Source organism: Vulpes vulpes, chromosome 12, assembly GCF_048418805.1.
Source record: "Vulpes vulpes isolate BD-2025 chromosome 12, VulVul3, whole genome shotgun sequence".
NCBI classification, from domain to species: Eukaryota; Metazoa; Chordata; class Mammalia; order Carnivora; family Canidae; genus Vulpes; species Vulpes vulpes.
This window is the reverse complement of record NC_132791.1, coordinates 17,257,586-17,280,618: the sequence shown is the minus strand read 5'-3', so window position 1 is coordinate 17,280,618 and position 23,033 is coordinate 17,257,586. Positions and strand designations below refer to the sequence as shown.

General features: G+C 39.1%; 2 protein-coding genes across 8 annotated transcripts in view; one reads left to right on the top strand and one right to left on the bottom strand.

Annotated features, from left to right (window-relative positions):
• The window catches only part of INVS (inversin), a 152,455-nt gene extending 139,425 nt beyond the window's left edge, over positions 1 to 13,030 (top strand). For 6 of the 7 annotated variants that reach the window (XM_026013329.2, XM_026013331.2, XM_072727854.1 and 3 more), the window contains 3 exons: positions 8,013 to 8,242; positions 8,975 to 9,049; positions 11,553 to 13,030. In XM_026013329.2, coding sequence (XP_025869114.2) covers positions 8,013 to 8,242; positions 8,975 to 9,049; positions 11,553 to 11,704 — 457 coding nt within the window. In that variant the 3' untranslated portion in view covers positions 11,705 to 13,030. The remainder of the gene's footprint in view (positions 1 to 8,012; positions 8,243 to 8,974; positions 9,050 to 11,552) is intronic. The other variant, XM_072727853.1, reaches the window with a different exon arrangement.
• An 18-nt stretch (positions 13,031 to 13,048) lies between these two features.
• Positions 13,049 to 23,033, bottom strand: part of TEX10 (testis expressed 10) — a 68,568-nt gene continuing 58,583 nt past the window's right edge. Inside the window, exons 13-15 of the mRNA XM_072727857.1 lie at positions 21,603 to 21,784; positions 15,128 to 15,338; positions 13,049 to 13,907 (exon numbers count right to left, since the gene is read on the bottom strand). Of these exons, the coding sequence (XP_072583958.1) occupies positions 13,794 to 13,907; positions 15,128 to 15,338; positions 21,603 to 21,784 (507 nt within the window). The 3' untranslated portion in view covers positions 13,049 to 13,793. The remainder of the gene's footprint in view (positions 13,908 to 15,127; positions 15,339 to 21,602; positions 21,785 to 23,033) is intronic.

Sequence of the window (23,033 nt, the reverse complement as noted above, 5' to 3'; positions counted from 1 at the left end):
CTGTAAAATTAGGCACAGGGCCTGTCTCTGCAGCACCTTTAGGCTCACCAGTAATTAATTAATTAATGAGCTACCAATAAGCTAATGAACACTGCAGCTTTCCTTGAGAGGCTCAAACAGTTGTGTTCAATAATAAGTTTGGAAGTGCATGTGGGATAGATACCACCAAATAAACGCTAGGTGTAAAGATCGCCATCATCCCCATGCCCCTCGCCTCTCTCCCATTCTAGGCCCCACCCTCCAATAGAATGAACTTAGTAAAATACAGCTCTAACTTCTGCACTTTTTTTTTTTTTTGAGATTTATTTATTTTAGAGAGGGAGCTTGTGCACGGGGGAGAGGGGCAAAGGGGAAAGAGAGTCCTAAACAGACTCCACACGGAGCACACAGTCTGACGTGGGGCTCAATCTCACAACCCTGAGATCATGACTTAAGCCAAAATCAAGAGCTGGACACTTAACCAACTTAGTCACCCAGGTGCCCCACTTTTGCCACCCTTCTTAAAAACCTCTGCTGATCCCCACCAAGTACAGATCAAAGTCCTTAGCAGGACTTGGCTGTTGGGTCACACAGCCCTGAGTTTGAATGTTGGTCTCTCCTGGCTCTAGCTGTGAGACCTTCTACAAGTGACTCAGCTTTTCCCCCACCGATTTGAGATTTAATTGACATACAGCCTTGTAGAAGTTTAAGATGTACAGCATAATGACTTGATTTGCATATATGATTTATATGCAATGATTACCACAAAAGGTTTAGTTATCTAAAGTTCATCATCATCTCACGTGGATATTAAAAAGAAATGGGAAAAATTGGATTTTTTCCTTGTGGTGAGAATTCTTAGGATTCTCTCAGCTTTCATATATACCATAAAGCAAGGTTCACTATAGTCAACATGTTGTACATTATATCCCAGTACTTATTTATCTCATAACTGGAAGTTTGTATCTTTTGATCACCTTCCCTCAATTCCTCCTCCCCTCACCTCCTGCCTCTGGTAACCACAAATCTGATCTTTTTTTTTTATTTCTTTTTTTCTTTTTTATTATATCCCACATATAAGTGAAATCATACAGTATTTCTTTCTCTGACTTATTTCACTTAGCATAATGCCCTCAGGGTCCATCCATGTTGTCACAAATGGCAGGATTTCCTTCTTTATAACTGTTGTATATATACCACAATTTCTTTATCCATTCATCCATGGGTGGGCACTTAAGATGTTTCTGTGTCTTGGCTACTGTAAATAGTGGTAAAGTGAACATGAGGATGCAGATATCTCAACACAGATTCATTTCCTTCTATATATATCCCCAGAAGTGGAATTGATGGATCATATGCAGTTCTATTTTTAATTTATTGAGAAAAATCCATCTGTTTTCCATAGTGGCCAAACCAATTTACTATTCCACCAGCAGAACACAAGGGTTCCATTTTCTGCACATCTTGCCAACATTTGTTATCTCTTGTCTTTGGAGAGTAGACACGTTAACAGGCATGATGTGATCTCTCACTGCGGGTTTGATTTGAATTTCCCCTAGGACTAATGATGTTGAGCACCCTCTCTTGCACCTGTTAGCCGTTCATGGATTTTCTTTGGAAAAATGTCTATTCAGGTCCTTTGCCCATTTTTTTTCAAGATTTAGGATTTTTTGCTATTTAGTTGGAGTTCTTTTTTTTTAAAGGATTCCTTCTTTTTTTTTCGTAAAGATTTTATTCATGAGAGACGCGTGCGTGCACACACACATACACAGAGAGAGAGAGGCAGGCAGGCAGAGACACAGGCATGCAGGGAGCCTGATGTGGGACTCGATCCCAGAACTCTAGGATCACGCCCTGGGCTGAAGGCAGGCACTCAACCGCTGAGCCACCCAGGTGTCCCAGTTGTAGGAGTTCTTTATATATTTTAGGTAATAATCTCTTATCAGATATGATTTGTAAGTATTTTTTCCATTCCACCGGTTGTATTTTCATTTTGTTGATCATTAATTTCACTGTTTAAAATCTTTACTTCATAGTTCTGCTTGCTTATTTTGTTGTTTTTGCTTTTAATGTCCTATCCAAAAAATCATTAGCAAGACCTCTGTCAGGGAGCTTTCTTCCTGGGTTTTCTTTTAGGAATTTCTGGCCTTACATTTAAGTCTTTTTAATGCATTTCTAGTTAGTTTTTGTGAGTGGTGTAAGATAAGAGACTAGTTTCATTCTTTTACATGTGAAAATCCAGTTTTTCCAGAACCATCTATTAAACATATTATCTTTTCTTCATTGAGAATGCTTGGCTCCCTTGTCAAGTATAGTTGACTGGATAAGCATGGGTTTATATCTGGGCTCTTAATTCTCTTCCACTGGTCCAGGCATCTGTTTTTATGTGGATACCATAGTGTTTTGATTACTGTAACTTTACAATATAGTTTGAAATCAGGAAGTATAATGCTTCTTCCTTTGTTTGTTCTCAGTATTGCTTTGGCTACTTGGAGTCTTTTATAGTTCCACATAAATTTTACAATTTTTTTTCTACTTCTGTAAAAAATGCCATTGGAATCTTGATAGGGATTGCACTGAACCTATAGATGGCTTTGGGTGCTATGGATGCTTTAATAATATTCTTCCAATCCAAGAACACACAGTACCTTTCCATTTATTTGTGTCTTCAATTCATTTTGTCAGTGTTTTGCAGTTTTCAGTGTAGAGATTTTTCTTTAGTTGAATTTATTCCTATTTGTTTTTGCTATATAAATGGGATCATTTTATTACTTTTTCAGATAATCTGCTATTAGTGTATAGAAATGTGATTTATTTTTGTATGTTAATTTTTATTCTACTTCATTGAATTTGTTGATAGAACAGTTTCTGGTAGAGTCCTTAAGTTTTTCTATAAATAAAATTATCTGTAAATACAGATAAACTTCCTTTCCTTATATGATCTCTTTTATTTCTTTTTCTTGCCTGATTGCTCTAGATAGGACTTTCAGTACTATGCTAAATAGGAGTTGAGTGGGCACCCTTGTCTTGTTCCTAATCTCAGGAAAAGTTTCCAGCTTTTCACCATTGAGTTTGATATTAACTGTGGACTTGTCATGTGTGACCTTTATTATGTTGAGCTACATTCCTTCCATACCTAATCTCTTAAGTTTTATCAGGAAGAAATGTTGAATTTTATAAAATTCTTTTTCTGCTTCTATTGAAATAATCATGTTTTTCTTTCATTCTATTAATGTGAAGTAGCACTTTGATTTTTATGTATGTTGAGCTATCATTTCAGGAGTAAATCCCACTTGATCACCATTAATAATCCTTTTAACATGCTGGTGAATCCAGTTCCTACTATTTTATTGAGAATTTTTGCATCTATATTCATCAAGAGTACTGACTTGTAGTATTCTTTTCTGTCTTCGGTATCAGGGTAATGCTGGCCTCATAAAATGAGTTTGGGAGTGTTCTTTATTCTGATTTTTCTTTGGGAAGGGTTTTAGGAGGATTGGCATTAACTTTTTTTTTGAAGATTTTATTTTTAAGCAATTTCAACACCCAATATAGGGTTTGAGCCTACAACCCATAGATCAAGAGCCACATAATCTACTGACTAGGCCAACAGGTGCTCTGGCATTAATCCTTCTTTAAATGTTTGATGAGATTTATCAGCCATCTGGTCCTGAGCTTTTCTTCATTAGGAGCTTTTTTAAAAAAAATTTTAAGATTTTATTTATTTATTTATTCATAAATAAAGAGAGAGAGAGAGAGAGAGAGAGAGAGAGGCTGAGGGAGAAGCAGGCTCCATGCAGGGAGCCTGATGTGGGACTCGATCCTGGGTCTCCAGGATCACGTCTTGGGCCAAAGGCTGTGCTAAACTGCTGAGCCACCCGGGCTGCCCAATTAGGAGTTTTTTGATTATTGATTCAATCTCCTTACTAGTAATTCATCTATTTACATTATCTATTTTTTCTTGATCCAGTGTTGATAGGTTGTTTCTAGTAACTTCCATTTCTTCTAGGTTGTCCAGTTTGTTGTACAGTTGTTCATAGTAGTCTTATGGTCCATTGCCTTTCTATATCTGTTGTAATGTCTTTTTCATCATAATTTTGTTGATTTACATCATTTTCCTTGCTTAGTCTAGCTAAATGTCATTTTTTTCAAAGAACTCGATATTCTCTGTTTTTCTGCTGTTTCATTTATTTCTTCTCTAATCTTCAGAACTTTAGGCTTTAGTTTTGCTTTTCCTACTTAAAGTGTAGGAGTAGGTTACCTATTGAGATCTTTCTTCTTAATGTAGGCATTTATTGCTATGAACTCCTCTCTTAAAACTGTTGTTGCTGAATTCTATAAGTTTTGGTGTGTATTTCCATTTTTTGTTTGCCTCAAGATGCTTTTTTCCCTTTGATTTCTCCTTTAGTCCATTGGTTGCTCGGGAAAATGTTAATTTCCGTGTACTTGTGAGTTTTCCAGTTTTCCTCCAATTATTGAGTTCTAGTTTCATACCACTGTAGTCAAAGAAGTTTACTTGGTTTGGTTCCAAGTCTTGAATTTGCCAAGACTTTTGAGACCTAACATATGGTCTCTCCTAGGAAATGCCCCATGTGTGCTTAAGAATGTATTCTGCTGTTGTTGGATGTATGTTCTGTATATGTCTGTCAGGTCCAATTGATCTATAGTGTCATTTCAAATCCTTTTTCTTCATTGATGCTTTATCTGGATAATCTGTCCATTGTTGAGTGTGGGGCATTGAAGTTCTCAGCTCTTACTGTATTGCTGTTTACTTCTGTTAGCTCTGTCAGTTTTTGCTCTTATATATTTAGGTGCCTCGATGTTGGACACATAAATATTTACAAACATATCTTATTGATGGATTGACCTTATTATATTGGCCTTCTTTGACTTTTTACTATTTTTAAAGGCTGTTCTGATATAGCTACCCTTGCTTTTTTGTTACCATTTGCTTGAAATATCTTTTTTCATCCATTTGCTCTGTGCATGCCTTTAGGACTAAACTGGGTATCCTGTAGGCAGCATATCATTGGATTTTTTTTTCTCCACTCTATTCAGCCATTCTGTCTATTGGAGAATTTAATTCCTTTACATTTTCTTTAAAGATTTTATTTATTCATGAGAGACACACACACAGAGAGGCAGAAACACAGGGAGAGGGAGAAGCAGGCTCCATGCAGGGACTCGATCCTGGGTCTCCAGGATCAGGCCCTGGTCTGAAGGTGGCGCTAAACTGCTGAGCCACCTGGGCTGCCCTAATTCCTTTACATTTAAAGTAATTATTGATAAGTAAGGACTTACTATTGCAATTTTGTTAATTGTTTTCTCGCTATTTTGTAGAACTGTTTTTCCTTGTTTCTTATCCTACTGTCTTTTTGTGTGTTCTGATGTCTTTTGGTACCTATGTTTGACTTATCATGTTCTTTTGTGTAATTAGTACAGGTTTTCAGCTTGTGATTACAAAATACCTTCTAGTTATAACACTCTAAACTGATAACTTCAATAGCACTCTTAAACTTTACTTTTCCACTCATACACATTTGCTTACTGATTTTGAAGTTCACATATTTTTTATATTGTACCCAGTATCCAATAACAGACTACTATAGTTATGGTTAAGTTTTTAAACTTTTTTTTAAGAGTTTACTTTTCAGAGAATGTGGTGACAGGAGAGTGGGGAGATGGGCAGCAGAGGGAGAGGGAGGAAGAGTCTTAAGCAGACTCCACACTGAGCAAGTAACCCAATGCAGGACTTGATCTCATGACCCTGAGATTATGACCTGAGTCAAAAACAAGAGTTGGACACCACCCAGGTACCCCTGTTTTTATTTATTTTTTATTTATTTTAAAGATTTTATTTATTTATTCATGAGAGACACACACAGAGAGAGGCAGAAACACAGGCAGAGGGAGAAGCAGGCTCCATGCAGGAAGCCCGATGCGGGACTCGATCCCGGGTCTCCAGGATCATGCCCTGGGCTGAAGACAGCGCCAAACTGCCGAGCCACCGGGGCTGCCCACCCGTTTTTAAACTAAAGTTGAAGTACAGGATGTACAACCATTATAATACAGATTCTAATTTTGAGTATATGTTTACCATGACCAGTGAGTTTTATGCTACTTAGGTATTTTTGATGCTAACTAGTATCCTTTTACTGCTACTCAAAGAATTCCATCTAGCATTTATTAGGAAGGTCTAGTGATTATGGATTCCTTCAGTTTTAGTTTGTTCTTTATCTCTCCTTCATTTCTGAAGGACTTTGCCAGCTATAGAATTCTTGAGTTTTTTCCTTTGATACTTTGAATTTGTCATCATATTCTCTCCTGGTCTACAAAGTTTTGTTGAGAAATGCATTTATAGTTTTATGGGGGTTCTTATATATTTAACTTCTTTCTTTTCTCTTATTTCAAAACTTGACTTTTGACAATATACTGTGTCTCAGTATAATACTGTTCAGGTTTAATTTAGAGTCCATGGGTTTCTGGGTGCTCTAGCTAGGTTTCCTGGTCAGATGGACTGAAGGTTGTATTCAGCAATGGCTAGGGCTAAGAATCACATTCCTTGCCCATGCAGAGCTGGAGAACTGGTTTAAAGGCCTAAAAAGTTCTCTGTGGTTGACTCAAGCTGACCTGTATTCCAAGTTCCCTGGCTATACAGCCGGGCCACTATCTTTGCTCTGCAGATAATCAGTTCTGCCTGCTGCACCTCCCTACTTGAGTGTTGCAGGGCTATGAAGCTTTCTAGGTGTTCTGGCCAGGCTTTGAGCAGGCCAGGAGCTACACTTACATGTGTGGGCCAGGCTATGCTCCCCGACCTGAGCTGAAGCAAACCAGACTGCAAGGCTGACAAGGCTCTTTGAGGACTCCAATCAGGCACCCTCCTGAGTTCCCTGGTCAGACTGCACTTGTTTTGGCTCTGCAGATAAGCAAAATTAAACATTGGGATTACCATTTGGGTACCACAGGTAGGAACTTGGTCTGCCAAGATCCATGTGCTGGCTATTTTAAGCTCTTCCCTTCTCCAGCAGTTGGATTCCCAGTGGTCAAGCCCTACAGATTAGCTGACAATCCCCATGGGGTGAGACCAGGATGGGGACTCCCAAGATGTGACCCACAATGCTGGGGGAGCAGGATTCCACTCAGGGTTCTCATTTTCCATCTGAGGAACCATGCATAGGCTCAGGGCGGACATTTTGGTGGGGTGCAACACCAGCTTGGTGGAGGGGGTAGTGCAGTCAGCATATAGCCATCCCTCATATTCTTGGAATGCAGTTTCTGTGATGCAAGAGGCTGCAGCCTCACTCTCATGTTCTAGGACTTTCTTAGCAGTATTATCTGTAAATAGTTGTTAGGTTGTTCCTTTGTTTCCCCTTACAAGAAAGTAACTATGTTGCCATCTTAGTAACATCCCACCTACTGAGCATCTATCAGACTTCTTATGTCTGCCTCATGCCTCATGGATTTATTTTTGGCCTAATCATAAGGAAAATGCCTGATATGTAGCAGGCTCTGAATAGATGTAGTTGGCTCCTTCCAGTGTAGCATAGCCTTCCATTCTTCCTTCACCAATACACAATGCTTTATACACATCTCATTACTAATTTTCCTGGCACATATGCCCACACCTCTGCTTATGCTGGTTCTGCTGCCTCAACTACCCTAATTCCTTTAAAACATACAAATACCAGCCTTGTAACGCCTTACCAATCACCAATTATCAGACCCACATTGTCCCATGCCATCTAGCTCTTCATTCTTGCATAGAATTTCTCATACTCCACTTACTTGTTTACACATTGGCCCAACCCACCCTAAAGACAGACTCAACTAATTCCTAGTGGAGGAAATGTTTGAGGACTTTAAAAAAAGAATTCAACATTAAACATAAGGCTACTATAAAGTTAGGAATGGGAACTTAAATGAATCTCCCAGTTCAGCAAATGCTATTCCTATTAGCTTCTAGGAACCTTAAGGAAGCTTGGGTTTTCTCAGTACTGTGATCTTAAAGCTTCTCCCTCTTCTGACTCCACCAGCTACCAGCTGAGGAAGCACCTGTCTCACCTTCTGCATATGAAGGAGCTTGGAGCCAGGGATGTGGACAGATGGAACCGAGAGTGCCTGGCATTGCTGCTCCAAGTTTGGAGGAAGGATCTGGAACTAACCCCCCCAAAGACCACTGCAGTAACCAGGACCACCAAGAATCTATCCAAGGGCAGCTCAGGGGCAAAGTCTACCAGGCACTCGGTACTCAAGCAAATCTATGGTAATTGTCCTTCTGAGCACTCTGTAGTTGAGAAGCATCCCCAGGATGTTGCATCAGTATCTGAAATGGGATTTAATTACAATGGGCAAACCTCCATTCAGGTAGGAACTTTCCTATTCTACTTCCAGGCACCAAGAGAATTCTCAGCACCCACATTTAATGCCTCCCCTCCAGCAATTCTGGGTCAGAATTGGTTTCATGTTGTGTTCTAGCATCTCAAGAGAGCCTTCCAGTCAAGAGGTCTTCTGCTGGCTTTCATTACTGAAAGCCTCACCCTTTAAGCCTCTCCAGACCACTGCTTGGGTCTTCTTCCAAATGGTTAATGTAAGAGGGCTCGAGGAGGAAGACCCTGCCTGCCTCATTTTGACCTTTCTTATGCTGAGATAGTACAGGGTTGCCCTTCCGTGGGAATGGCCCAGACCCATACACTATAGTAAATAACTCACTCAGCAGATGAACTGCTTTAAATTGAAACATTTTCAGCTTGGAAAAAGCCCATCAAATAAACTCAGCCGAGAACAAGCCTGGCTAGCTCAACAGAAAAGCAGTGAGCCAAAGTACCTTTAGAAATAGATCTGCAGCAAAATGTCAGGACTTCACCCTGGGCCTACATGGTATTTCCACACCATACCTAATTTATCTTGGCAGATACCAACAATCTCAAGCCTTTACCTCATTAAAGAATTTAGAACTTGGTCATGGTCAGAGAGAAATGATCATTGTTGATTTCAGGTTGTTCCCAAGAAGGGAAAGTACCTCATTCCACAAGATCTTCCAGAACCCATTCTGTGCTGCATCTCAATTCAGGTAAGGTAGCCAGTGCACTGGTACAGCAGATTGGGGATATGATGTGGGGAAGCATTTGCCTTGTTTCATCCCTAAAGGTGGGAGACATTAGAACAGAAATTGCCAGGGGTTTCCAGTGGTCATTTAAGGTGTGCATATTTTTCATTCCTCTCCCATAGAATTATTACTGCAGTCAACATGTCTCCATAGAAGGGAAGTTATTTTCACAACTACAAGTTTTTGTTAACATTACCTCCAGTAAAGACAATAAATGGTACCTAGTATTGATCACTTTTACATATTTGTTCACACAAAGGAAGAGGGAAATGAAAAGTCATTCTTCAAAGTAATACCTTGGGGAATTCTTGTTCCATATTGGTTTCACATTAAGATTCTTCGTCTCCTTCTCAAAGTTGAGAAGTTCCTTAACCACAAATTCTGGCCCCATGAGGAACACATTTAGTATTTAATAACACGTCCTGCTCATGCTTCACTGTGCACAATTTCACTCCTACAGAAGCCCAAGGAACTTACTTTTCAGCCATAAGACAAGAGTATTTTACTCAGGCCCCCTTCATTCACACCAGCATTAAATTTGGGTGATAAGTTCAGTGCTGTCAGCAGTTAATGTCAGATTCAGTGCTGCTCGTGGGTGGCTATGGCAACACAGTCCCCCCACCCTTGCCAGTCCAGTCATCCTGCAGGAACACCGTGCAGCTGGGAAAGTGAACAATGACGGTCAGCCTGAACTTTAACATTCATTTAGTTTTTGACAGGCAGGGGACAGAGTAATTACTGCCCAATCTTTAATCAGAGTCGGGCAACTCATGTAATATAGGCAGGCTGATCAGGGAGTAGTGGGCAGGGGAGTTAAGACTGTAGACCTTGATTCCTTTGAGAGTTTCCATGTAAAAAAGAAAACTTTTGTTGTACTTGAATGAAAACTTAGTTTCAAAAACAATGGTCAGAACTACCAGAGAAGTAGCATTTAGATAATCAGAGCAGTTTATATTTTGTCTCAAGTGAAAAATCCAGGACTACCAGAAATCTTAAAAATGAAGGGCTTTAAAAGCACAGACGTTTTTAATTAGAAGGACAGAATAAACAAATTCAAATACGTAGCAGTTTCTTGGGATTTCATATGAACAAATAGCTTTTTTGTCCTACACATATAATCCTGACTGGCTTGAAAACAGGGAAAAAAGAAGAGAATCTTTTCCTAACCCTAAACATGGGGGAACACCAGGTTTTGTTAGGTCCACCCATCCACATTAAGCATTAACCAGTGAATCAGGCTGTCAGGGCTCCTAACTAGTTTAGCTGGACCCAGTAGGTTTTATACAGAAATCATGTCTATAAATAATTTCCACAGAAATGGGCACGACTTGCACATAGACTTCTGCAGTTTACAATCACAGCCAAAGTGAACCAAAAAGAGAACATTAATTTTGGTCTTCTCCATGAATAAAAATTTTTTTTTTTGCTTTGAGAATTCCATGGGGTTAGAGATCCTCTCATGTGCTCACTGTCCTGTTCAGTTTTAGAAAATTACTTAGTACATAGAGTGCTCAAATATGAGTGAAGATTGTTGCTCCCAACCTCCAGTGTGGAAAAGACTTCAGTAGTGATTTAACCTCTTTTAAAGAGGAAGCAGGTCAGGTGGATATAGCAGTGTGTGGTGTGTGTGTGTGTGGGGGGGGGGGGGGGGGGGGAGAACTACCTTTTAAAAATCCACTCCAGTGAATGAAATAACCATGGCTCAGGTGATTACTAGTAATGACAACCCCCTTGTGTGAATGCAGAATTCCTGCTCACCCAAAAAGGGTATGCAAGTAACTCAAGATTTGATAAAGGCAGCCAAAAACTGGGTTCCAGATCAGTCATTCACTGTAGAACTTTAAGTAACAGTAATAAAACCAGGAGAGAAATATTAAGACACATTTGTAACTTTTAGAACCTACTTACCTTTCCCCTTTATTCTCCACAGAGTTAGGAGCAACAGATAGCAACATGGCCTCAGCAAGTTCTCTTAACCTTTTAGGGCCTCAGCATCCTCATTTGTCAAATGAGAGGGTTGATTTCCAACTATGGCATCTTAAAAAGGCCTATCAGTCTATCATCCTTAAAGATAAGTTTTCAAACCAAACCTGTTTTCTAGAATGGACTATATAGCCTAAACAACGTGGCCCACAGAAAGGTATGTATGTGTACATGTTTGTGGTAGTGTAGGTTAAAAACACAGAGAAAGCAGTACCAGTTACTCCAGACTAAAGACCCAGGTCCCAGTCACAGCTCAGGCACCTGACCGGCCCCTCTCAGTCAAGGTTCTTCCTTTAAGAGATATCATGTATCTTAGAGGATAATGGGAAATGCAAGGCTGATAAGTCCTCCTGTTTCCACAGCAAACTGGCCATCACCTTACCAGCCCCATGGACAGTCCATGACTAAACCCCTTCTCCTCACCAGCAATGAACTCTTCAGTATTAAAATCAATAACCTCAATCTCTCTCTGGTATTTTAACAGTGAGCAACTTGCAGTGTATACACCTCCTTGAGAACAGTGGAAGATCAAAGAATTTTTCTTATAATCTGCAATCAGCTACTCCACCAAAAACCAAAACAAAGCTTCGACCATCTCTGGAGGAAGACTGTGTCCGGGGTAGCTGGAACAGCTAGTGCAGAGTTCTTATTCTCTGCTGATGATCTTTTACCTGTTGAAAAAAAAAAACCTCAGTACTCATGCCTAATGCCTTAATGGCCTGAAAAAGTGTTAAGTGAATAACCATGTCAGGGTGTCTTTCTGCTCTTCCACAGCACTGTTTTGTAAACTATCTTAGCCTGTGCTACAAGGACCACAGTACACGGTGCCTGTGCAAAGCTTCCGGGACGTCTGCCTTCACTTCAGTCAGTATGGCTGTAAAGTACAACTCAGACTTTACTGTTAATTATAAGTAAAACTAAAAACATGAACACAAACATGACATTTCTGCCAGCCAGCTGATGGAGGCCTGGTGGGGTTTTTTGTTGTTTTGGGGTTTTTTTTTTGCTCTGATGAAAAACCTACATGAGATAGGGAGGAGCTGGTTGTATAGCAGCCATCTTCTTCATTTCACTACTTTTCTCCAAATTTTGGGCCAGAATCATGACCTAGCATTTGCTTTTAACAATTGTTAAGACAATATGGGGCGCCTGGATGGCTCAGTTAAGTATCTGCCTTCAGCGCAGGTCATGATCCCAGGGTCCTGGGATCAAGCTCTGGAACAGCTCCCTGCCCAGCAGAAAGTCTGCTTCTCCCTTTCCCTCTGCCCCCTGGCTTGTGCTCTCAAACAAAATCTTAAAAAAAAAAAAAAAAAAAAAAAAGTAAGACAATAATAGGAACTCTGTTGATTCCTTACATTTTACAGTTCTCCTGTTAGCTTCTGAGGCCACAGGTTGCTGCCGTTGTCCTGTGAACAGCAGTCTCACTTGCTGAGCGCCAGCAGCAGTATCTCAGTGCCAAGGAATCAACTGGGGAGGTCTACAGACCAGACCATTCATGTATAAGGTACCAATTCAGGCCTTTACCATTTCACTTGTCAAGTATTTTCTGCCTGACCTGTACAGGTAAGCACTCTTGTCAAAATGCCATTCCTACTGGGCAAGGGAAACTGCGCTAAAACTACATACATTCTAACTCTAAGAACACCTGGCATAAATACAATCCAGTGATCACAGGCTTTTTCACATATTTAAGAGCAAAGTAACTACAGGAATGTAGACAGAAGGCACAGTGGCATATTAAACTCCAAACATTTCTAGGAACACTTCCATTTTCTTAAAACTACTGCCACCCCTGTCCTAAGAAGCAATAAAATGTTAACAATTAGCAAACTGTTTAAAAATGAAGGTAATTTCTTAATTATGAAAATAGTGATTACACTTGACCCTTGAACAACCAGGTTTGTGTGGATCCACTGAACATGTGTTTTTTTTCAATAAATACATATGGTATCGATAAATACAGCCATAGTACTGCAAATGTGTTGTTTTCTCTAGCTTGCTTTATTTAAAAAAATAAGGTATCTAATTCGTATAACAAAACACATGTAAACTAATTATCAGTAAGGCTTCTGATCAACAGTATGCTATCAATAATAAAAGGTTTTGGGGAATCAAATGTCATACATTTTTTGATGGGGGGGTGTCAGCACCCCCAAATCCTCCCCCAACATTGTACAAGGGTTAGTATGAACTGCTATATAGAGCTTGTAATTTTAAAAGAACTATAATGGTCATTAGTAAAAAGTACTTTTGAAAGAATTAACTAGATCAAACCAAGTACCATTTAGCATGATCTTGTTCCTGCATAGAGGGACAGAAAACTGCTGTAAATAACAGAACTCCATAGTGAGAAGCTGAATATCACGGCAGCTGTTCCCAAATAAACAACTGGTTTCTGTTGCTATCTGAATGAACTGGAGTTGAGACCGCAAAGATTCTGCTACTTTCTTGGTAAATAATAGAAGGTACTATATTACCACTCCATATTTTATAAATATTTAGTTCCTATGAAATGCAAAATACACTAACCACCTTGTAACCAAGTATCATATACTAGTCCAAGAAGCGAAGCTATGTTATTTTCCTACTTTAGTGCAAAGGAAGGTTCATAAACAACTTCTTTAAAAGTTCAGCTTTAATGACAAACATTACATCAATCTCTCTTCAAAATTAGATGTGAATAAACAATTTCAAACAGGAGATACCACAATGCCTCTTACTGTACTCAATACACTGTACTCAGTGCACTGGGGCCCTGGGGATGCCCAGTGATATACACATTGAAGCAATAATGTAAGTCTGTGAGCCACTGTTCCTGAATACCTCCACTCTTCAACGTCTGCAGAGAAAAACAAGAGTACTTTGAGAATTGTATCAAAATTGTTAATGACAGTATTTTTCACACCCAAACAAGATCTCAGAACCACTGCAACCCCATCTTCCATCTATCAATCATCACCATAGAAAATCTTACTGGAAATGAAGAGTTCACTGCCTGTGGTAATGCCCAATTAAGAAAATTCCTAGTTACAATACCCTCAAATACAAGCCATACACCAGTTTCTGGTTTCATCTGTTCCCTCTCGAATACTGCTAGTAACCTCCTCCCCCCTTGGCATGGTACAATTTCACAATCTTTGCATGAACAGGAAAATTCTACAAGGCCAACTGACAATTTCTGTCATTCTCTTATTTATAGAGGTGGCCTGAATCTCCAACCTTGGAATAATCCAAATTACTGACTTTTTTCCTATTTCTGAATTATTCTATTGCTTCTTCCATTACGTCTAGAAGGCTATTGAGAAAATTCAGAATAAGAACCTGTTACATACATCTGGATAAGTTCTATTACTCTGAAGTATTACTACGTATCAATAAAGTCCTCAATACCTACATAAAAAACCTCTAACTCTTCCAAACCATAAACACTGAAAGAATGCTAGACAGAGATGCCCTTGTAAACACAGAACCAACCCTTAGACAAAGCTGAAGTCTGTAACAATTTAACTTCCCTCTTAGTTCACTGGAGAATAAGTGACTAGAAATTGATTGTATTTATTCCTGCTAAATAATTTAATGACAGCTAACATTTGTTGAAAACTTATGTCAGTTATACTAAAAACTTTACTTGAATGATCTTATTTTATGGTTATCAACACCCAAAGAAGTTGCTATTCTTACAGCTAAGTAAAATAACTGACAGGTTTAAAAACATGCCAAACTACCACAGTTAACAGAGTTTAAGAATCCTGGTAGTATGTACTATGATGCCTGTACCTTTTCTAAGCTGCCTGCCACCTTAATTCAATTTGAGTATTTTATGGCTTTTATTACTGAGTCTGGATCAAAGACCCCCCCCCCCCCCCCCCCCGGTTAAGTAACAGGTGCTAGTCAGCAGGGGCAGCCCTAGGAAATCACCACAGTGGGCTTAATTCTAGGAGCCAGTCAATCAATGCACAGGAGGCCTCACCTCCCCAGAGCAACACCCACCCCCCATGCCCTGCCCATGAATCTTTTTTCTAGTACTAATGGTACAAGGCCCCGTTTCACACTTCTTACCGTGATATTCTTGATGATCTGCTGCACCAAGATGGCATTGGTTAACATATGAGTTCTGAGGGGTGCATGCTGAAGCAGCAGGCGAAGCAGCTGGCCCACAACAGGCAGCTCCTCAGGCCCAGCTCTGTTCACCCGCAGGCTCTGCAGCATCAACCTGAGGACTCGAGGCAGGAGAGCCAAGATGGAGACACAGACCCCCCACAGCTTGTCCCTACAACAGACAAAAATGAGTCAGAAAGCCAAAACACAGAAAAGGTACCCTTTCTATATTTCCTAAAACTGAAAAAGTTCATTTTAAGAAACACAGTGTTTTCTAAGAAAACTCCACAAATCAAAACTAGTAACTGGGTTTCATCAGAGCTAATTTTAAGCAAATCCAATGAAGAAGCAGGTGCTCTCCCCTATTTAATGAGTTCTAGGAGGCCTAGCAATCAGCACTTTCCTGGGCTTAACAGGACATTCTTAAACCTGATCATATATAACACAGAATTAGACAATCTACACACACATACTGTTCTCTACCACTGAACATTATTCAACCATTATACAATATCAAAAATCAAGAGTAAGAATATCCCACTGATAAAAGAACATGGGATGCCTGGCTCAGTCAGTAGAGAGCGTGAACTCTTGATCTTGGGGTCTTGGAGTTTGAGCCCCATGTTGGGGGTAGAATTTACTTAAAAAAAAAAAAAAAACGGGTGCCTAGGTGGCTCAGTTGGTTAAGCATCCAACTCTTGGTCTTAGCTCAGGACATGATCTCAGGGTTGTATAATGGAGCTCCATATTGGGCTCCACAATCAGCTTGAGGAGTCTGCTTGAGATTCTCCCCCCCCCCCCCCCCCCGACCCTGCCTTCTATCCTAGCTCTGCTCTGGTGCATGTGCTCTCTCTCTCTCAAATAAATAAAATCTTAAAAATAACCACACACACAAAACAACAAAACTTCATGGAACTTTACGCCTGTGACCTGAATTATGAGCCTCTTCAATGTTTTAAGGAGGGCAAATTTGTGGAGAAAGATGCGCTCACGAGGAACCAAAATGGATTTCAGAAAGTAGCCAGTAAGGAAACTATTACTGTACTACTAGGTCATGAAAGGCCAGAAATAATCCAAATATTAGTAAGCATCATTATCTTGGTATCATTGTAGAGCAGGAACAAAAACGTTTTATGAAAAAGTAAGGGGATTTGTAGCTACCCTCACCACATGCTAGAAGTGTCAATTAAATGCAGAAATAGAGTCCCACTGGCTGCTAAAAGCTCTGACCTTAGTCTGTCAGATTCTATTACCAGAAGTGCATAATCCTTCTAGTTCCCAAATCCTTCAGAGAGAACCTGACTACCTCCAGATGTAGAAGCAGTACTCCTTTCACACTCTCATCAACCTCCCCAACTTCATACACAGCATCAAAGGTGAATACTGAATCTACTCTAAGCCAACCAGATTCTCTTACTTATAAGAGACTTTATCCAGCCTGTTGACTCATGCATAGCCAGGTTAGGAAAGCCATGTGCAAGGAGAAAAAAGCCAGACTGCAGACACAGCTAATAAGGCACAGAGACAAAGATTACACAATTTAGAAGAAAATGTGAGATAACTACACTTTGGTCCCTAATGAGTTTCAATTCCTTGCCCTTGGGTTTTATAAGTTACCCCCGTAATGATCCAATATTCATTTTCTATTTTAACTTGAGTGGATTTCAAATAATTGCTGATCAAAACTGTGCTAAAAGGGCTCATGGATTCTACACAATACTAAATACAATGAATAGATCAATAAAGTTTAGAACTCCACCTTAAAACACACATTTAAACTGTCAAGTCGAAAAAATACGAGAGACCTGGGTACATGGGCAATAGAAGAAATACCATATGAACAAGAGCCATTCCTAGGGTTTTCTAAGAGTTGTCATGTACACGAATAAGTCTACTTATTCTACAAGTGTTTAAAGGACAGAACTGGGGGCGTCGCTTGGGTGGCTCAGTCAGTTAGGCTTCTGCCTTGGGCTCAGGTCATGATCTCAGGGTCCCAGGATGGAGCCCCATGAGCTTCCTGCTCTGCGAAGAGTCTGCTTTTCCCTCTCTTTCTGCCACTCTCCCTTTTTCCCCCCACACTCCTGCTCTCTCTTGCACACATGCACTCTCTCTCAAATAAATACTTTTATTTATTTTTTTAAATTTTTTTTTTATTTATTTATGATAGTCACACAGAGAGAGAGAGAGAGAGAGAGGGGCAGAGGCACAGGCAGAGGGAGAAGCAGGCTCCATGCACCGGGAGCCCGACGTGGGATTCGATCCCGGGTCTCCAGGATCGCGCCCTGGGCCAAAGGCAGGCCCCAAACCGCTGCGCCACCCAGGGATCCCAATACTTTTAAAAAAAGAAAAGAAGGACAGAACTGGGACCAATGAAATTGAGGTTTCAGAACTCAAAGCAGTTCTAAAAACCACTCTAAAGAAACTGATGAGGGGCACCTGGGTGGCTCAGTGGTTAAGCATCTCCTTTGGCTCAGGTGGTGATCGCAGAGTCCTGGGACTGAGTCCCAACATCAGGTTCCCCACAGTCCATCTGCCTATGTTTCTGCCTCTTGTGTGTCTTTCATGAATAAATAAATAAAATATTTAAAATTATAAAGTAAAATTAAAAAATAAATAAAGTGATGAAAGTTCAGTATTTTGCATACAATTTTCAGGAGTTCAGCTAACTCCACAAATTTCTGATAAATTCCAATCAGATAACAGCAATCTCCCCTTCCACTCCAAACACAGAGAAACAGAGATAAAATACTTAAAAAAAAAAAAAAAAAAAAAAAGTACACAGCCAAGCCCCAAAAGCCAGAATGGGTAAAATTTCTAGCTGCCAGAAACCATCACAGAAATCATATAAACATACCCCAACAGGGGTATAAAGAGTTGGATGTGGGCTTTTAGGTCTGAGTTTTCAACAGCTAAATGTTGGAAGCTGAGACTTCAGGCCCCAGGTGTCGGAGGCGGGGTTTCCTATGTGTAGCTGGAAGGCAGGAAAATGTATATGTAAAAGTGACCCATAATCTGCACAGAATTCTCACAAAAGATGCACTCAAAGAGAGGGTATACAATCCAAACCATAAGTTTGTTCAAGCCCATGAAAAACAATCTCCAGAGCCTCACCTGCTCCCCTACTGAAGGGAGAATTCCCACACCAGAGGATAAAAGAGCAAACAGAACAAACTGATAGGGACTTTAAAGTAAGACCAATAAATCATGAAAAAAACCAAGAATGACAAAAAGCCAAGTTAAAAAAAACCAACAACAGAGCAAAGAATAGAGCTGATGAAATTAAAACTTAACAGGGTTAAATAAAACATATAGCAAAGCAGAAGATGTTCAGAAGTACAGGACAGATTGAGAAGATCCCTTCATTTAAAGGAGTTTGTAGGAGAGAACAGAAACAACCAGGGAGGTAACAGAAATAGTAACAGCACTTCCTAGACCTGAGGGAAAAACACCCAGTCTTCAGATCAAAAAGTACACTGTCTCAAGAAGCAGGATAAATAAACCTACATTAGGACACACCTTGATTGGCAACACCACAAAGGTAAGAAGAAAACAGTAAAACCATAGAGAAGAACAGATTACTACCTACAACCAAGAGGTGACAAGAGATTTTTTTGTTACTAACAATGAGTCCAGAAGACGATAGAATAGTTTCTTCAACGTCCAGTGGCCAGAGTTTTTAACAACTCAAACTGACTGGTCAAACCCGATGTTTTGGCCAGCTTTTGTGAAATTAAAGCCTCCTTAGTAATCCGACTGGCATTCTCATTATTTAGAACCTTACAAAAACTTCCTCAGGGAGTAGGGGTCACCCAAAGGGAAATTTAAGTACTTAAGACTGGCTGGCAGAGACTAAGTTATGTTACCCCAAGAGATATCAAGGATCTGGAAATACCAACTGTTTCAATATCTAGCATAAAACATTTAAAACTAGGCATTTTAAACAAGCAAAAAATATTTCATATAATAAACTTTGTTCTGTCCAGCCACAGAGTCAAAAGTGGGAGGTTTCTCTATAAGAAATTATAAATGATCTTTGAAACGTCTCAAAGTATTCAGTAAAGGGACTATATTTCAAGTGACAGGAAATAACAAATAGCAACATAGACATTTCATAAATGGGGACACTTATAAAATTTTTTGAACCCTGAGATGTTCCTTGGGATTTATAAAGCCTTGTCTTGACCTATCAGACCTAAAGTTTGATGGTATGTAAGGAAAACATCACATCTGTGTTTATGTGTAAATTTTACAGTCTATTTTAAATAAAATCCATTTTAAACATACATATGTACTTGGCAAAAAAAAAAAATCTAAATCTCTGTTGACAGTAAAATGGATAAGTTACTGTGCATTCATATAACAAAACACTGTAGAGTAAGTGAACTGGCTAGATTACAGCCTATCATACTCACAGCCCATATTTATAAACAGTTTTACTAAAACACAGCCACACTCATTCATTTACATGTTCTTTGTTGCTGCTTTCCTACTGCCAGGGCAGTACTGAATAGTTCTGACAAGAGACTTTATACATTAAAAACCTAAAGTATTTAGGGATCCCTGGGTGGCGCAGCGGTTTGGCGCCTGCCTTTGGCCCAGGGCGCGATCCTGGAGACCCGGGATCGAATCCCACATCAGGCTCCCGGTGCATGGAGCCTGCTTCTCCCTCTGCCTCTCTCTCTCTCTCTCTCTCTCTCTCTCTGTGACTATCATAAATAAATAAAAATTAAAAAAAAATTATTTAAAAAAAAAAGAAAAAGGAAAAAAAAAAACTTGTAGTTAAAAAAAAAAAAAAACTAAAGTATTTAATATTTGACTCTTTAGAGAAAGAAATTTGCTTAAGCCCTAGTACAGAGAAACAAAAGTGAAATAAATTTCTGAATCAACATGAATGACTCATAAATGACAATCATATCACAAAAAATACATATGGAATTTTATATAAAATTCTTAAAATATGCAAAACAAAAATTGTATTGTTTACAAATCCACATAAAATCTTTAATAAAAGGTAAGGAAGTGATTAACACGTTAAGAAAACCACAGGTTCAAAACGGCGTCACTTAGGTGAAGACCCCAAGTCAGCAAACTAAGACTTAATACCTAAAATAACTACAGTTTCAACCCCCCAGAAACGTGACCTTTAACCACCAGTCAACATGGGAACTTTCTGGTCAGCACTAGGAAAAACTTCCTTCCTTCCTCTTCAATTCCCCTTGGAAGGGCAACCTGCCTAAAGGATAGATTCTTTCCTTTTTTCCACTCCTTGTCTACCTTTAAAAACCTTTCCCTTTCTATAGCCTTTGAGAGCTCCCCTCTACTTGCTAGATGGGATGCTGCCCAAGTAATGAATCAATTAATACAGCCAATTAGATCTTTAAAGTTTACTAGTTTGAACTTTTGTTATTTAACATGTAAAAGCGATCTCTAAAGGGTTTAAAAGAGAAAGGTAATTGTAGAGGGTACACAGAGTGTGTTGATAAAATTCTATTTCTGAACCTGAAGACTGGTTAAATGGATGTTCAGTTTATACTTACTCCTTGAACTATATAAATATTTCATACATATGTTTATTTTTATGATATGTAAAAGTTAAAAAACTAGAAAGACAAATATCAAAATATTAACAGGCAATAGACTAATTTTTATTTTCTTATACTATTAGATTTTTAAAAATCTAGATTTCTGGGGGATCCCTGGTGGCTCAGCAATTTAGTGCCTGCCTTCAGCCCAGCGGGTGATCCTGGAAGTCCCGGGATCGAGTCCTGGCATCAAGTCCTGTCATCAGGCTCCCTGCATGGAGCCTGCTTCTCCCTCTGCCTGTGTCTCTGCCTCTCTCTCTCTCTCTCCCTCAAATAAAGTCTTAAAAAGAAAAATCTAGATCTCTATAAAAAATGTTAACAGGCATACCAATAAGAACATAGTATGAGAATACTTTTTAAAATTAAAGTGAAATATTCTAAACTATGCTAGAAACTTCAGCCTGATTATATAAGAGCTAAAGTACTAATACAAACACTAGCATCTTAGAAAAATATCCTTAAATCCAAGAATTTAAAAATTCTAGTTAGCTCTAATGAGCCCAAAACAAAATACAAAGGCTTTGTACTTATTAATAAGCACATTCTTTTAAAGGTAGATAGAATTTTTCTTGCTAGACCTACAGCAACATTAATAAGGAAAGCTCCTAAGAAACTTTATGTCATCTGATTTTTCAAATTTGTAGCCTAAAGGAAAAAACAAAAACTAAAAATTCTTATCAACCCAATGAGAATTTATGAAAGAACAAAGAAAATGACATTAGGTTTACACAAACTCAGAAAGAGAATTTAAGATCTTTCCAAAATCTAATTTTCTTTCACTCTTTTTAAAATTTATTTATTCAGTTGCGGCGGTTAGGGAAAAAATTAAAGTTGAAGAATACAAAAACTATTACCTCTTTCTTAGGTGTTCTGCTTCTCCTTTCTCTAAAGTGAGCAGAAAATAAAGAAGACTGTAGCAACAAGAAGCCAAAAATGGCAGGAGAGTGTCACTAAGTACACACGTATGATCCAGGAGCTTACAGATAACACCCAAAACACAGCCAGCTGTACTGTCAGGAATTACAGTCAACCCAACCTAGGCAGAGAAAAATGAGATTAATGACCTCTTCACACAGTCCTTCTCTCCAGGATAAAACCAAACCCCATTAACTAGAGAGTTAACATCTAACATCACTTCTAATGAAAAACAGTATATACATAATAAACTTGCCACCTGCCATACCTTAAGGTCCTGTTTTCTCTTAGGAATTTAACTATTATATTAAATAACTTCTTTGAAAGCATGACAACTCAAGAAATACTATTTACCTAATCCACGCCTCCCCTCTATAACAAAAAATCTACTAAAATTTTCAAGACATTACAATTTCTATTGGTCAGAAATACTATCATCTAAAAAGATTATTTCAGGCACCCCCCCAAAAAAATCTTGATACCAACAACAGCACTCACATGATCCGTATTAGATTCTTCAGATTAGAAAAGTCTAATACCTGCCACCACCCCCACCCGAGGTAATTAAATGTACAAACCAGAGTTCATTTTACAATTAGCCTTCCCCTGCCCTTTAATTTAGCTAGTCATTCAGACATGATGAAGTAAAACACCCTGAAGTAAGACATTACTATATTTAACACTTGATTGCTTCACTGCCCCAAAACCCCAATAAGGGACATTATGGTATATGTATTCATCTGGACTCTCCTATAAACTATAATTAAGGTGGACTCTAACTTATAACTGTTATGTATGCATGGTTTAAATATCCTGGACACTACTGTTTAATTATTATGAAAGTCTGCAGGTTCTGATCAGGCTGTCTAAATATAGTGGCCAAGACTCACTAACATGGTGATCTTTTAACTAGAATGAGGAGTGTAATCAAAGGAGGGCACTAATACCTAAAGAAGAGATGAAAAGTAAAAAAGGTAAGGATCTTTAGAGACACAGTGCATAAGGACTGGAAGTTCAACAGCAGAGAGAAAAGTACTGGGAATTCAAAACAATATTCTTCCAATTGAAGGGAAATAATATTTTAAAGGAGAAAAGGGGGTTGAAAGGTACCCATAAAATTACCCAAACAAGTGAGAGTGCCTAGAAGATAAACTGTGGGAGCCCTCCCTTTGCACTATACATAACTATAATAAGCCAAAGATCCAAGTATAAATGTTGGAGGAAGCTAAAAACCAAAAACCCAGGCATAGCCAATGAGAACAAGGAACACCAACTGGCCAGAAGACAAGATAGTCTCAAGGCTGAGCTTGCTGCTGCTAGTGATCAGGCCTTGAGCCTGTTAGGTTACATCCCTACTGCAGAACCCAAAT